The sequence below is a fragment of the Phascolarctos cinereus genome, unplaced genomic scaffold (assembly GCF_003287225.1).
Source record: "Phascolarctos cinereus isolate Bilbo 61053 unplaced genomic scaffold, phaCin_HiC Scaffold_1;HRSCAF=81, whole genome shotgun sequence".
Lineage (NCBI taxonomy): Eukaryota > Metazoa > Chordata > Mammalia > Diprotodontia > Phascolarctidae > Phascolarctos > Phascolarctos cinereus.
This window is the reverse complement of record NW_027555514.1, coordinates 248,735,275-248,751,724: the sequence shown is the minus strand read 5'-3', so window position 1 is coordinate 248,751,724 and position 16,450 is coordinate 248,735,275. Positions and strand designations below refer to the sequence as shown.

The window sequence follows — 16,450 nt, the reverse complement described above, 5'->3', positions numbered from 1 at the left end:
GGAACTAAAAAATCAGAAAGAAAATGCAAGCAAGCAACTATCCTTCCTGAAACCAGCAGCACACAGTTTTGACACCAGAGGCTAAGATTTTAGAAAAGGGTATGGGAATTTCTCCAATGAAAAAGGTTGGGGTTTTTTTGTTTTTTTTTTTAATGAGTGGCTAAAATTAGTTGTTCTATTCCCATTTTAAGCACAAGGACTCATCTATAAAAGGATTAAGGGACAGCAGCAAATCTGGAATTAGAAGTGACTGTTCTGGTGTCCCTATTTGGATACTGAGTGGTCTTATCCATACAACAGACCTAGTCTAGGAAATTAAGTTACCTCAGCCAGACAAATAAGCGTGCTTTAGGCTTAAGCAAATTAACAAGGACAGGCTAGGAAAATCACAGAAGGAACAACAGCTAAAAAAAAAAAAGAATCAGCCCTGCACCTCTTGTATTGAAGTTTTCAGTCTCCCTTTTATTCAATGCTGGCTCAATTCTAAGTTGTACTAGAAATCATAAGAAAAAAAGAAGTTTGCAATTTTCATTTATATTAAACAAATGGGATGTAAATCTTGATAATGTTGCTAATTCACTGTCAAAGAAATGACCTTCATTGTCTCATTCTTCGTTAAAACTTAGACTTCTACCATTTTCTTTCTCTTTTCCCCAAATCGTTTACAAAATCCTATTTCTCTGTGAAATGAAAAAAAATGCTCAGTATTTTCAATGACGTTTTATATGAATTGTAAGTTGTTTGACTTGCTGTTTAGGTGAAATCACTTGGGGACCACGAGTGGAACAGAACTCAGCAAATTGGAGTGCTGAGTAGCCACCATTTTGAAAGTGACACTGAAATGTCTGACATTGATGATGATGACAGAGAAACTATTTTTAGCTCAATGGACCTTCTGTCCCCAAGTGGCCATTCTGATGCCCAGACTCTAGCCATGATGCTTCAGGAGCAATTAGATGCAATCAATAAAGAAATCAGGTAAGTATTGCCTTCTGTTCATTTTGGTTTAGGCTATCTTCTAGATTAGAGATATCAAGCCTGATCCTGAATAAGGTTTCAGCTAATAAGTCTCTATCCTGTACTTATATTTTGGAATATTTAGAAGAAAGATGGAGCCTTTACTTAGCATGCAGAGTTCTTCACTCGCAGCTTTCTCATGTCAGCTAAAACTCTCAAATGAGTGTCTCATTAGAAATTGAATAGCTTTATTTCTTAATGTTTCCTTAAACAGAAATGTGATATATTAAGAAAGCATCATGGGACAGTTTTAAGAGCTTAAGGAAATATCCCCAAACAAGTTAGTTTTATTGAGACAATCCTGGTTGTTAGCAACCTGTAATTGTGTCCCAAGAGGATATTTTAGGGCAGATTTTCTGTTTTGTGTCTTTTGGTAGGGGATCTAGAAAGTGTTCTTGTTTGCTCCATTTTTTAGTTTAGCTAGTGAAACTATAATTATTTTGATCAACCTAGAATGTTCCATGTGTTTGCAATCCCTTCTGTCTCTGAAAACTGGCTGACAGGTTGGATGAATGAATGGATGGATGGATGAAAGTCAGTTCATCTCATTCTCCATTTGCCTTTGTTAAGCCAGAAACCTGTGGCAAATGGGGGAAATAACCAACCAACTAATATCCATGTTTGTTTGGCCGTCAGCTTATTCCCATGTTCTCAAATAGAACTACTCAATTTGTCTGCTAAAAACTCCTAAGTTTGGAGTGGGAGAAAGTGGTCACAACTAAATCTTGGGTTTTTAACAATGACTGCAATCAAAATATACTTTGTATCGTACATGCTTTCCCCTTTTCTAAAATTATTTTTTCCTTAAAATTTTAGGTAAAGACTCTTTGCTGACAATATATTTATGTTATCAAAATATATACTTTTGAAATCATTGACCAGAAAGAAGCAACATGTGTAACTCTGAAATATACACGTCCATTGAGCACAATAGCTTTTAAGATAGTGTTTTTTTTGTTTTGTAAAAGATCTTAGGTTTGTAGATTTGCTATATGCCATTCTTTGAGAAGTGGACATAGGGATGGTAGTAGAGACATTGGCATTCATGACCCAGAATGTAGAAAGGGTGTGGTTCATAGGTTCAAGTATTTAGAGCTAGAAGGGATTTTAGAGACCACTCCCATCATTTTACAAATAAGGTAAATAAAGGTTAAGTAACTTGTGCAAAGCTGCAGATATTAAGAGGAAGATTTGAACCTAGGTTGTGTGACAAATAGCATTCTACTACATCACATTGCTTTAGGAGAGGTTGGCATGGAAGAGCAACTTCAGATAAAAATATGCTGTATTAGTTCCCTTTAGTCTACCACCTAATAATATGAACATTCCTCTTCTTGGCAAGTATTGCAGTATTTGGAATGGAATGAATAAATAAATGAAAATTATGTTTTAGTCGCTTACTATTTGCCAAGCACTGTACTAAGAGCTAAACTGTCTGTAGGATCTTGACATCTATCTTTGGACCACACTAATAGGTTCTGACACTTAGGTGAAAAAAAAAACCAAACAAACAAGGGGTTTATTTAGGATGGGCAGCTAAGTGGCACAGTGGATAGAGTGCTAGATATGGATTTAGGAAGACGCATCTTCCTGAGTTCAAATCTGGCGTCTGACACCTTACTAGCTGTGTGATTCTAGGCAGGTCACTTTACCTTGTTTGCCTCAGTTTCCTTATCTGTAAAATGAGCTGGAGAAGGAAATGGCAAATCACTCCAGTATCTTTGCCAAGAAAACCCTAAATGGGGTCATGAAGAGTCAGACACAACTGAAAATGACTCAACAACAAGAAGTTAGGATAGTCTTGCTGAAATATAGCTTAAAGGAGTTGATCATATGTTTTCCTAGGGGATTGGTGGTTAGTCCTTTGATTTCACTGTCCCTGTGGATTCTATTGCTCTAGGGAACTCCTGGTGAGAGAAACTCCTTCTTTATTCGGCAAGCGCTGTGCAATTGAATATCTTGAGAGTTACCTGGGGGGCAATGAGATATTCAGGGACTTTGCCAAAATCATCACGCGGCCTATATGTGTCAGATGTGATGCTCAAACCCAAATCTTTATTGATTTGCTCCCCATCCACTACAACACATGGCTTCTCTAAACAACAAATAGATGCAAAAAGTTCATAAGGAAATGCTTGTTATCAACAAATGCAAATAAGAACATTTTATAAGGATAATTAAAAGGGTATTAAAATATATTCTTTATAATACTAGAATCCTCTGGTACTTAAGTGCTCAGTAAGATACATTTAGAAGTGGTCCAAAAAGTAATGGTAATCACTTAGATTTTTTTTTCCTTTTTAAGGAAGTGATTTAAGCTCTAGAGAAAAAAAGACTAGTTTTCTTTTTCTCATCGCAACCTTGCATCAATGGGTACAGATTATTTAGAAATTCATCTGTGGTGTTCATAATGTTCACTATATGTGCATAATGTATTTAAATATGAAAAATTAAAGCAACATTAGTTTTGAAAGGCCTCAGTTAATTCTGATGGCAGTTTGAAAATCAAACTTCCCCAGGAACAAATTCCCTTTAAATAAATGAATATCAGACATCCTGGTACTTAATTTTATTTTCTGTTCACTAAAATTCATTTTGCAAATCCCTACACCACCATATTTCAAATTATACCATAATACCTATCTGGAGATTCATTTGTTCTGTAACTTACATGAATGGGTCTCCTAGCTCACTTTCCTCTCTTTTTCTGATAGTAATTAATGCCCTTTCCACCAGAAAAAAAAAAGGAGGGAAGGAGATAGTAAGGCTGCAAAACATCAGGATTTAAATTCATCAGAATGTGTTAATCAGAAAGTGCTTTGTAAGCCATAAAGTGATATGTAAATGGGAGTTATTATTTTATTATCATCCATGGAAAATTCTTGCCATTGTCCAGAATGATGTCTGTTCAGCTTACTTAAAGAATCAAATGAGATCTAAAATTAATTTGCATTGCTCAAAGAGGAAATTGGCAATGCTTGTATCAGAAAGCTATCGTAATCGAATATGAGTGCCTACCAAATGCCATTATCACAAAATTCTCATTCCCAGGGCAATCAAACATGTTGGCAAAGCATGCTAACTTGTAATGACTGATTTTTCTCCCATTGTAGATAATGAAAAACTGTACCATTTCAAGACCATATCTAGCTAACAGATGGCTTCTTGATACAATATAGTATTCAGCAATTGAAATAGTTCTTCACAAGTCATCATTTAAAACATTGAGAAATTCTGTTGTTATAACTATCTTAATTTTAACTTCAAATACTTTCCTGTGCCTGAATGATTTGCGCAGTCTTCTTATGCTGCTTCTAACTTAGGCGACATTAGTGAAACTGTCCCATCTGGGACGGCTTGAAATATTTTCTGTTCAACATTAGGAAACTGCTATTGACATTTTTTTTTTTTTTGCTGGTGAACAGATTTGTCCATTTCATGCAAACTTCTCATCTGTTGTTTCTGCTGCTAGCAAAATGTCCTGCTTTCCTACTTTCTAAAATTATAATTGTTATGTTCATGCACAAATGAAAGGCACCAAAAAGAGTTGTCTCCACAGTCAGTTTCTATCTGTTCTGGCATATTTTTCATTGAAAGTCATTGGGCCCATCATACCAACAAAATTCAAAAGAATTGTTAATTAGCATTCCCTCTTCATACCTATCCAGGTTTCCTATGGAAGGTCAAATACTTTTTTTCAAAGTATGATTTGTATCCATATCATTCATTAAATGATTCCTATAATAAAATTGAGATACTTTAAGAAAACCACACTGTTCAGATATGATATCCTATTATAATAATTAATTTATTTTGTCTTTATTTATCTTGAGTCCATAAAATTACCCCTGAAGTCCACATTACTTCTGACTTTGCTTCTTTATGGAGTTAATATGAAACATAACTTATTTACACTAAGTGAACAATAAAAATGAATTTTCAACTTATATGCCTATGAGAGTTTAGAGGTTCACATGTTTATCACCTGATAAATGTATCAAGGATTAGCATCTTGACATTTACTTTAAACAAGATGATTTAAACAAGATCATTTATTTCATCAATAAACCCTACCATTACACTCTTTCTCCAATTTTAATATTTGTTTTCCTCAGAAAACAGTGTGTTTGGCAAAGTCTATAGTTCCAAATCTTGAATTGCTCTTCACAGTCTTAGGGAAGTCCTAAATATTCTTCTTTTTTTTTTCAATTATTTTCTTTTGAGCATCATTTTTTGAGTTCCAAATTCTCCCCATCCCTTCTGCTTCTCCCTCATTAATTGAGAAATCAAGCAATATGTTAGCAATTTTATATGTGAAATCATTCAAAATATATTTCCATATTAGCCGTGTTGCCAAAAGAAAAAAAAACAAGAAAAAGCAAGAAACAAAGAAAGTGAAAAAAGTATACTTCAATCTTCATGCAGAATCCATCAGATCTCTCTCTCTCTCTCTTTATTTCTCTCACTCTCTCTCTCTTTGTCTCTCTGCCTCTGTCTCTGTCTCTCTCTCTTTCTCTCTCTGGAGCTGGATAACATTTTTCATCATGGGTCTTTGGAATTGTCTTGAATTATTGTGTTGATTAAAGAAAGTAAGTTTCAGTGGATCATGATTTCATTATTGTTGTTACTGTGTACAACATTCTCCTAGTTCTGCTCACTTAATTTGGCATGAGTTCGAGTAAGTCATCCCAATGTTTTTTTTTTTCTGAAACCATCCTTCTTGTCATTTCTTATAGCACAACAATATTCTATAACAATCACATACCACAACTTGCTCAGCCATTCCCCAATTTATGGGCATGCCCTCCATTTCCAGTTCTTTTCCACCACACACACACACACACACACACACACACACACAGCTGCTATAGATATTTTTGTACATATATAGGTTCTTTTCCCTTTTCTTTGGTTTCTTTGGGCTATAGACTTAGTAGTGGCATTGCTGGATCAAAGAGTATGCACAGTTTTATAGCCCTTTGGGCAAAGTTCCAAATTGTTCTCCAGAATGGTTGGACCAGTTCACAACTCCACCAACAGAGCATCAATGTATCTATTTTTCCACATCCTCTCCAACATTTGTCATTTTCTCTTTCTGTCAAGTTGTCAACTTGATGGCGGCGAGGCTTTACCTCAGAGTTGTTTTAATTTGCATTTCTCTGATCAGTAGTGACTTAGAGTGTGTGTGTGTGTGTGTGTGTGTGTGTGTGTGTGTGTGTATGTATGTGTACGTGTGAATGTATGTGTACGTGTGACTATTGATAGCTTTGATTTCTTCTTCTGAAAATTACGTGTTCATATGTGATACCTATTTGGATGTGGTACCTGCTGAGTTCTCTCACAACAAAAACATGCAAATAGCAGCTCTGCAAATTATGGCAAAATTTGGCTTCCCAGAGAGGTTCATTAGTATTGTATGTCACTTTCATGACGGTGTGCCTATCTGGGTTCTGGATAATGGACAAGGCTCTTATGCTTTCCCAGTCACCAATGGAATGAAGCAAGTTTGTATGCTTGCTCCCTTGTTTTTCATCATGATGTTTTCTGCAATGTTGTCAGATGTTTTCAACAAGGACAAAAATGGCACAAAAATGCTAAATTATTTAACTTGAAAAGGCTACATGCAAAGACTAACGTGGAGGGAGAGTAGATGCTCAACTTTCTGTATAAGATGATTGTGTACTTAATGCAGCCTCAGAAGCTGGGATACAATGAAGGATGGATCAATTCTCTGCTGCTTGTGATAATTTTAGCCTAACGATTAACACCAAGAAAAAAAGAAAGTTTCTCCCCCAGCCAACCCAGCAACATCCCATATGTGGAACCATCAGTTATAGCAAATGTAGAAACTTTGAATGATGTGAATAAGTTCATTCACCTTGGCGGTATATTTGCCAGAGATATACACATACATGATGAGGTTGATGCATTATTGCCAGAGATAACTCTGTGTTTTGGAGACTCTGAAGGAAAGTGTAGAAGAGAAAAGGTATTAGACTGCCTACTAGACTGGGGATGTACAAAGCTGTTGTGCTGAACTCTTTGTTGAATGCCTGTAAAACCTGACAGTATGCCAGAGCCATGACAAGAAACTTAATCACTTCCACTTGAATTGTCTCAGGTATATTCTGAAGATCACCAGGTAAGATAAGGAACTAGAAGCTGAGATCCTTTCTTGAGCTGAACTGTCAAGCATTCAGACTCTGTTACAGAGAGTGTAACTCTGATAGACTAGCCACATTGTTCAAATGCCAAAAATATATTTGCCTAAGAGATCATTTTATGGAGAACTTACACAAGGCAAATGCTCATACAGAGGTCAGAAAAAGGGATAAAAGGACGCTCTCAAGGTCTCCCTGAAAAATTTCGGAATCGATTGTGCAACATGGGACATGCTGGCACAGGACTACCCACTGTGACATGCCTGCATCAAAGAAAGTGCTTGTATTCTATGACCAAAGCAGAACTGTAGTAGCTCAAAAGAAATCTGAGATGCATAAATTTAGAGACATCTCCACTCCAAACGTTCACGTGGACTACTTGTGCTGGGCCTGTTGAGAACAAAGCACAACAACCTACTTATTCATATTCTTTGACAATTTGGGGAATGGCTCTTGTTTTGTTTTTGTTTTTCTTTAATAAATGTGGCTCAATTCCCTATTTATGTGGTAAATGAAGACTTTATCAGAGAAAATTGCTATAAAATTATTTCCCAGTTTCCTGCTTTCCTTCTAATTTTGGCTGCGTTGATTTTGTTTGTGTAAAACCTTCTTACTTTCACGTAATCAAAATTACCTCTTCCTGTGATTCTCTTTTATCTCATGTTTGTTAATAAACTTCCATTATTTATGTATCTAACAAATAAGATTTTCCATGCTCCCCTAACTAGGTTGTGATATAACCTTTTATGTTCAAATCATATATGCATTTTGACATTATTGAATCTGATCTATGCTTAATTTTTACCAAACTGCTCTCCAGGTTTCCCAGCAATTCTTTTCAAATGGTGAGTTCTGGCTCCAAAAGCTCAGATCTTTGAATTTATCAAACACTAGATTACTATGGTCATTTACTACTGTGTATTGGATGCCTATCTGTTCTACTGAGCTACCATTCTATTTTTTTAGCCAGTACCAGATTGTTTTGATGATTACCACTTTGTAATATACTTTGAAATCTGGTACTGCAAGGCAACTAAATGGCACAATTAATAGAGTTCCAGACATAGAGTCAGGAAAACTCATCTTCCTCAGACACTTGTTACTCATGTGACCATGAATAAGTCACTTAACTCTGCCTCAGTTTCCTCATCTGTAAAATGAGCTGGGAAGGAAATTGTAAACCACTTTAATATTTTTGCCAAGAAAACCCCAAAGGGGATCATGAAGAGTTATATACAACTGAAAAATGACTGAACAACAACTTCTGGGCCTCTTTAACATTTTTTGTTGATTTCCTTGATATTCTTGACCTTTTGTTCTTCCAGATGAATTTTGTTATTTTTTTTAGTTCTATAAAATAATTCTTTGGTAATTTTGTATAGCACTGAATAGATAAATCAACTTATGTAGAATAGTCAATTTTATTGTATTGCTTTGACCTACCCATGAGTAATTAATAACTCTCCAATTGTTTAAATTTATCTTTATCTGTGTGAAAAAATACTTTGTAATTTTGTACGTATATTCCCTATGTTTGTCTTGCGAGGTAGACTCTCATTTTTTTTAACATCTGCAGTTATTTTAAGTGGAATTTCTCTTTATGTCTCCCTACTGAGTTTTGTTGGTAGTATAGAGATGCTGATGATTTATGTGAGTTTATTTTATGTCCTGTAACCTTACTAAAGTTGTTCAATGTTCCAAGTAGTTTTTAGTTGATTCTCTAAGGTTCTCTAGGTATTCCATCATGTCTGCAAAGAATGATAGTTTTGCTTCTTCACTGCTTATTTTTATTCCTTCGATTTTTTTTGTCTTATAGTTAGTATTTCTAATACTGTGTTGCATAGTATCGGTGATAAGGAACATCCTTGCTTCACCACTGATCTTATTGGGAAGGTGTTTAGCCAATCCCCATTTCAGATAATGCTTCTTCTGACCAGACATGTTAGGAGAAAGGAAAATACATGAGACACTGACTATGTTTTCCTCATTCTAGAGTGACCCCTTAATTTAGGAAAACCTAAAAGGAACACTCGCTCCACCTCCCCTAATTGTGTACACACACACACACACACACACACACACACACACACAGATTTAGCCCTACAGTAAATTAAAGGATGGTAGGAATTGTGAAAAGGGGCCAACATGGCTTTACTAGGTCTGAAAGGAAGTGATTTGGGAATCTAGCTGGATCTAGTCCTGTGGTCCCCTAGAAACTACTTAAAGAAGGGAAAGAAGTCAGTGAAAAGTAAATTCTCCAACATGAGAGGATGCTAAGGTCTAACCCCAGGGTAAAATCAGCAAAAAAGATAAACTCCCACATACCATATTATTGTACAAGGTCTCAGAAAAATAAACTTCACAAGTATAAGTTCAGGAATGTCCAGCTCCATTGCAGTTCATCTAAAAATGTTTTAGTTGCATTTACTTATGAGTCAGCAATTTGTCATGGTGCTAGGAGTGACCAAAGCAAGGGGAGTGATCTTCCTGCTCTTGTCTCTATGGCTAAACCACAGTCCAGAGTACTCTGTTTAGTTTTCATGCCACATTTTGGGAAGAATATTGATAATCTAGTATCCAGAGGAGCTCGACCTAGAGGAAGTACCCTGAAATCATGTCAAAGAAGGATCTGGTGAAAGGAGTTGTGATATGTTTTTTTTTTCCTGGAGAAGAGAAAACATTTTTGAGGTGAGGGGACAGATAGAAAGAGCATGTAGCAATCTTCAGGTATTTATATTGCTCTTATGCCACAAAGCTATTAGGTTTGTTCTGCTTAGCCACAGAAGGAAGAACTAGGAGAAATGGATAGAAGTTGCTGAAAAGTAGATTTTTGAATATATAGGGAAACTAGAGTTGTTCAGAAGTAAAACGGATTGCCTTTACAATCCTCCATTTCTTCTCACAGGACCTCAAGCCTCTCTATCACCCCTCTCCCCAACTCTCTCAGCTAAAGATCTCACCTCATACCAGTTTACTGATAAATGGGACTATATGCTGACCTTCCTCCCCCTTCCCCATTCTCTTCATCTCTAAACCACTTATCTTTCATTGCTGTCACTTCTCCTTCCTTTCAGAGATTTTTAAACTGGCATAGGGGAGGGATTCATGAATTTGTTTTATTTTTTTTAATTTTGTCAATTGTATCTTAAACGTAATTACTTTCCTTTGTCATATCATGTACTTTATTTAACATATTTAAAACAAAGGATTCATGTTTCTCATTAGATTGTGAATGAGTTCTTGACAGAAAGAAGGTTAAGAACCCTGTTCTAGTCTCTAATGGAGATGTCACTCTACTCTTTACCAAGGCTAAACCTTCTACTGGTATCCTTAATCACATTTCCTCTTTCATTCTTGAAAAGATTGGTTTTTTAACCTTCCTTCCCTCTTATTCCCTTATCTTCAGTCTGTCACTATCAACTGGTTCCTTCTCTGCTGCCTGCAAACTTGTCCAAGTCTCCCTATACCTTAAAAAAAAAAAAAGAAAGAAATCTAAGCTCAATGGAAGCTCGCATCCGACTAGCTTTCCTGCTTTTCTCAGCTACACTCCATGAGGTACTGTGTGAGTACCTGTTGCTTCCACTACTCATTTCATTCTCTTTTAACTCCTCTGCAACCTGATTTCCTAAATCAACAGTGATTTAAATCTGCTTTGTCCAGAGTTAGCAATTATCTCTTAATTGTAAACCTCATGTCCTTTTCTCAATCCTCATTCTTCATAAACTCTTAGCCATATTTGATAATGTTGATGACTGCTATCCTCCTGGATGCTCTGAGTTTTCATGACACTGCTCCCTATTGGTTTTCTTCCAAGCCATCTGACTTTTTATCAATATCTTTTGCCAAATCTTCATCTGCTTTATATCTCCTGACTGTGGGTGTACCCTAAAGCCCTTTCCTGGGCTGTTTTCTGCTTTTTTTCTCACTCGGTGACCCAATCTATTCCCTTGGGATCAGTTACTCTGACATATAAAAAGTTCAAGAAGGATAGTGTCTGGGTAATTAATCATTTTAGGGGCAGCTAGGTGGCACAGTGGATAGAACACTGGCCCTGAAGTCAGGAGGACCTGAGTTCAAGTCTGACCTCAGACCAAACACTTGACATTTACTAGCTATGTGACCCTGGGCAAGTTACTTAACCCCAGTTGCCAAAAATAAATAAATAATAATTAATCATTTTATTATTTATGCTAGCAAGCTGTTGCTGTTGTTTGCCCTTTGTCCCTCATTCTTAAAGAGTAGTGTATATAATACATAATGTAAACCATGAAGTAGGTGGAGAGCTGGATTTAAGAGTCAGAAAGACCTGAGTTCAATATCTTATACCTACTGGCTCTATTGAATTGGACAAATCATTATCAACACAGATACATATATGTATGTATACCAATATAGATATACTTTTGTATAATTTAGTATTTTTGTATTTATATGATGTGTATATGTAAAATTACATATATGCAAGTAGTAATGATCATACTTTGAAAGCCAAGTAGTTTTGTTTTGTTTTGAGAGAGAAAGATAGAGACACAGACAATAGAGATAGACATAGAGAAATAAGGCACAGGTAGATGGTCCTGAGAGATGACAGAGATAATTGTGATGGCTATCTAGCACTACTACCAAACGAACTGCTTTATCTTTCTCTCTCTTCTACCATCTTCCTTTCTTCTACCCCTTCTTCCTTTCACTTTGTTCTCTCTAATATTTTTCTCTCTTGAACATGTCTCTATCCTTCCAGTGATAGCCACAAATGGTGTGTGACCTTTTTATGATGATGTAGCTGGATAACATTTTTTTTAGATGAAATGCTTTAACAGCTCTATAAATTGCTTAAAATCATGAAAAGTCTTATATTGACAACTGTTACTTTGTATTGTTGAAGCAAAAAAGAAGTTCAAAAAGGGCCTAATTTGGAAAGGACTTAATGAGGAGAAGAGATCACCAGGTTTAATTTTAGCTTAAAAGCAGGAATCAGATTGGGAAACAAGTCTTTAAAGGAGCTAAGGAAAAAGAATCCTAGAAGAAGGAAATATAAATCCTCTGAAAGTAAAAATTGGCTATACTTTAGCCTTGAAACTACTCAAATTTATTGAAAAGAAAATGCTGCTGCTGCTACTATTACTACTATTGCTGCTACTACTACTACTAGCTTTTATATAGTGCTTTGAAGTTTACAAATTGTTATAAAAATACTTTATCATTTTATCCTCATAGCAACCCTGGAAAATAGTTATTATTATTTCCATTTTACAAATGAGGAAACAAAGGCAGATAGAGTTTGGGACTTTCTCAGGGTTCCCAGTTATTTGGTGACTAAAGCACAATTTAATCTGAAGTCTTCCTCCCGGTCCAGTGCTCTATCCACTGAACCACCTAGCGGCCTTTGTAGTATATAGAAATCTTCTTAAAATTCCCCACATGTTGCTCAAGAACCAAAAACAAATTTGCAAAAACTAGCTGTTTTATTTAAATGGTTGGAGACCTTGTAATTATCTCCCCAAAGTTGTTAGTGCTACCATCTCCAAATTGCTTATTTTGCTTTTATTAACCTTTGTACCTGTTGTTCTTCTCCCCTCCAGAAGAATATAAGCTTCTTGAGGACATAAAATGTTTCTTTTTTTTTTATCCTTCTGTCCTTAGTGCATAGTGAGGTCAATGCCTGGCACTTAATAGGCATTTAATTAATACTCGTTGCAATTTATTGTATAGTCTTTCAAGCTGCAGACAACACTAACCTAAATTCAAATGTACCTTTCAGGTTAATTCAGGAAGAGAAAGAGTCCACAGAACTACGTGCTGAAGAAATCGAGAACAGAGTGGCCAGTGTGAGCCTAGAAGGTTTGAATCTAGCTCGAGTCCATCCAGGTACTTCAATCACTGCCTCAGTAACTGCTTCATCGCTAGCAAGTTCATCTCCTCCTAGTGGCCACTCCACGCCTAAGCTTACTCCCCGAAGCCCAGCCAGGGAGATGGATCGAATGGGAATCATGACTCTGGTAAGAGAATGAGTCTGGATCATGTTAACCTCAAGTTTACTTGAGAAATAAATACCAAAAGAAAAATCCAATAGCTTATAAATCTCAAGAATAGTTTGTAGCTGATGATACTGGAACAAAGCTAATTATGCCCAGTGAATTTCCTTCCTAATAATAACTCAAATACTCTCCACTGGCATTAAGTCCAGAAATAAGATAGGGGTGATTTCATGGGGTTTTTTTTAGTATTTACTTTAAAAATTCCATCATTTCATCATTGTGCTTCTGTCAATGGTGATTGTAACTCTTCCATGCCTTTATGAGTTGCTGTGCCTAAAAAAACTCATGATGGGCTCTAAAACGAAAAAGCAAGGAATGGACATTGCAACTAGACAAATTTAGCCATGATGTGAAGGTCCTTACCAATCAGAGATGTCCAAAAATGGGATAAGCGGCCTTGGAACAAAATAGGTTGCTCCTAACTTAAGGTCTTTAAGTAACTATTGTATGACTACTTGTTAAATATATTCTTGGGGGAATTCTTTTTTTTGGGGGGGGGCTAGGCAATGGGGTTAAGTGAGGAAGAATTCTTTTTCAAGCGTAGGTTATACTATGACTGCAAGAGTATCTTCCAGTACTGAAATTCATTTGGTGTTTCTGTATGATTCAGTAATTCATCATCAGAATGTTGGCCACCAGGTTATTGATATTTTTCAGCTAAGAATACGTGAAGCAGCTGTAATCACCATCAGTTAAAGGGGGAAAACCAATGACATTCTTAAGGTACAGAAGTCAGTTTCCTTCTAATTTAGCTCAAACCCTAGGTTTCCAAATTAGAAGACACCCACACGCACAAATAAAATTAAGATGAAGTACAGAACATTACCAACAAAGACAAATAGAAATGAAGTGGAAGACACTTTCATCCAACTGTGTTTCCATTGCCAGATAATTTGTCCAAGATTTGAGGACAGCTTGATAAAACTATATCATATTATAATGAATCTGAGAAACACCGAATACAGTTTTAAAAGGAGTGACATCTTTATTCCATTTAGTTATTTATTTTTGGCTGTTAAAATACCCCCATGAAAAATGTCAGCACTTCAGTTCAACAGTGCTCATTTTGGGATTCAATATTAATTGAAATGCAAATTAGTGAAATGGTCTTTATCTTTTCAGACTGTAATAGAAGGGGTGTCAGAAGGAATTAAGGATCTTAGGAAAGGCACATAAAGCTGAGAAGGAATCAAGGAGACCTTGAGCCTCTTGTACTGACATGGCTTTTCTAAAGTCCACCCAGCAAAGCCAAACTAGATTGGTAACAGTAAAACCTACCTTAAAAGAAAGTGTTAGAGGACAGAAAAAAAAATCAGAAGATATTCCTCATCTTGGATTTCTTGCCAAAGGAGGAAGAATAAAGAGAATACGTGATAGCTCCTATCCAAACGGGCATTCTCCTGGACAAAAGGCTACCCTCTGTACTCATAGACTGCTTTGCACCAGTACAAAAGGCAGGATGTTCTGGGAAAGATGAAAGGAAATATGAATGTTGAGTAATTGAGGGTACTCCTAATCTTACACTATTCTTGTCTCTCATCTCACATTACACTGCCCCTCTCCTGTATTTTTGCCCTAACTTACTATTGGTCTATTTTACTATTTTTGTCTCCCTTCTATTTTACTATTTGTCACTCTCTTTCACAGCCAACCCATACTGTCCTCCTTATTTTCTTCAAGTCAGTGGCTTTCAACCCTGCTCTCATTGATATAGATCACTTGAGAGTGGCAGGAGGAGGAGGAGGAGGGGAAGCAACTTTATGGGGTTTTTTCTTTTTTTATTGGAGACTGATAAATTTTAGGCATATCTATTGTTCGTGATCTTATTTATCCTTCCTTCTCAAAGAGGACCAAAGACATCAGTAGAGTGATGCCTTGACTTGCAAGTGAATTGGATTTAAGTGAGGCATAGCTGGGCAAAGTCATCAGCCTCACTCTCTCCTCAAAATCTTTGCATTTAAATTAAAATTTTTTTTAAATTAACATTTAGACAGCATCTGCGTGATTTTTAGCATAGTGATAGGTGAATGTTCAATAATGTTTTCAACTAGCTGCCCCTAATTAATAAATGGGCTAGGCTCTGTTCCTAGATATAGCTTCAGATTTATTTCATGATTGGGGAAATATTGGCATTTCACAGAAAAACCCAGAGACTTTAATAAGTTTTCTCCAGCACTGCATGTTTGGTAAATGTGATTTCATTGAATGTTGGTAACACAATGCTGAAAGAAATTTCATGAGCTTAAAGGCAATAGCTATAAGATTGAAATGTCCCTGGGGTAGACAGCTTAACAGAGTAGATACAGGGCTTCTTTTTTAAATAAATTGTTATTGGTTTATTGTTATTATTGTATCTATCCCACTCAGAGAGTCATACAGGACAACAAAGGAATTTTAAAAGAAAAAAAGGGAAACAGGAAAAAACAGAATAAAAAAGCAATCAATAAAACCAATCAATCTATTAAAAAAATCTGAAAAATCTAGGCAATGTTCCACACCCATAGTCCTCTGAATTCCCCATGGGAATTGTAGCAGTTGTTATCTCATATCTTGTATATCTTTATTCTTTGTAATTCATTTTCATTTGTTTATGATTGTCATTCTTTCCATTTGTACTGCTGTAGTCATTGTGTATATTGTATTATTGGATCTTTTACCTCCTCAGGTGATATTTTCCATGCTTCTATGAATTCATCATAGTTGTCTCTTACAGCAAAGTACTAAATTTAATTGCATTCTTATATTACAATTTGTTTAGCCACTCTCCAATTGACCAACATCTATTTTGTTTCCAGTTCTTTACTATCAAAAAAAGTATACGCACATACGGGAGTTTTTAACCTGAGGTCCATGATTTTTAAAAAATATTTATATATTTGTATAAATTAACTTCAAAATCAGTTGATTTCCTTGGTAATCAACATTCTTCTGAGAAGGGATTCACAGTTTTCATAAGTTTGCCAAAGGGGTCCATCACACACACACACACACACACACACACACACACACACACACAGAGAAGCAAATGAACTCTTGGGATTCAGGGACAGTATTAAAGTCTGGAGATCTGCCTCTGATTCTTACCATAACTTGTCAGAGTCTTAGACAAGTCTCCCCCCACAATGATGAAATCACAGGTTGAGAACAAAATAGCAACAGCAGCAGCAGCAACAAAAGTAACTAGAGCTAAGGAACCAGATTAAAAAATACAGTAACTAGAATTCAGTCAAACTT

At 36.0% G+C, this 16,450-nt stretch overlaps 1 protein-coding gene across 19 annotated transcripts in view; it reads left to right on the top strand.

Annotated features, from left to right (window-relative positions):
• The window catches only part of PPFIA2 (PPFI scaffold protein A2), a 670,503-nt gene that overhangs the window by 566,159 nt on the left and 87,894 nt on the right, over positions 1–16,450 (top strand). For all 19 annotated transcript variants that reach the window (XM_078146464.1, XM_078146473.1, XM_078146471.1 and 16 more), the window contains 2 exons: positions 758–978; positions 12,940–13,177. In XM_078146464.1, coding sequence (XP_078002590.1) covers positions 758–978; positions 12,940–13,177 — 459 coding nt within the window. The remainder of the gene's footprint in view (positions 1–757; positions 979–12,939; positions 13,178–16,450) is intronic.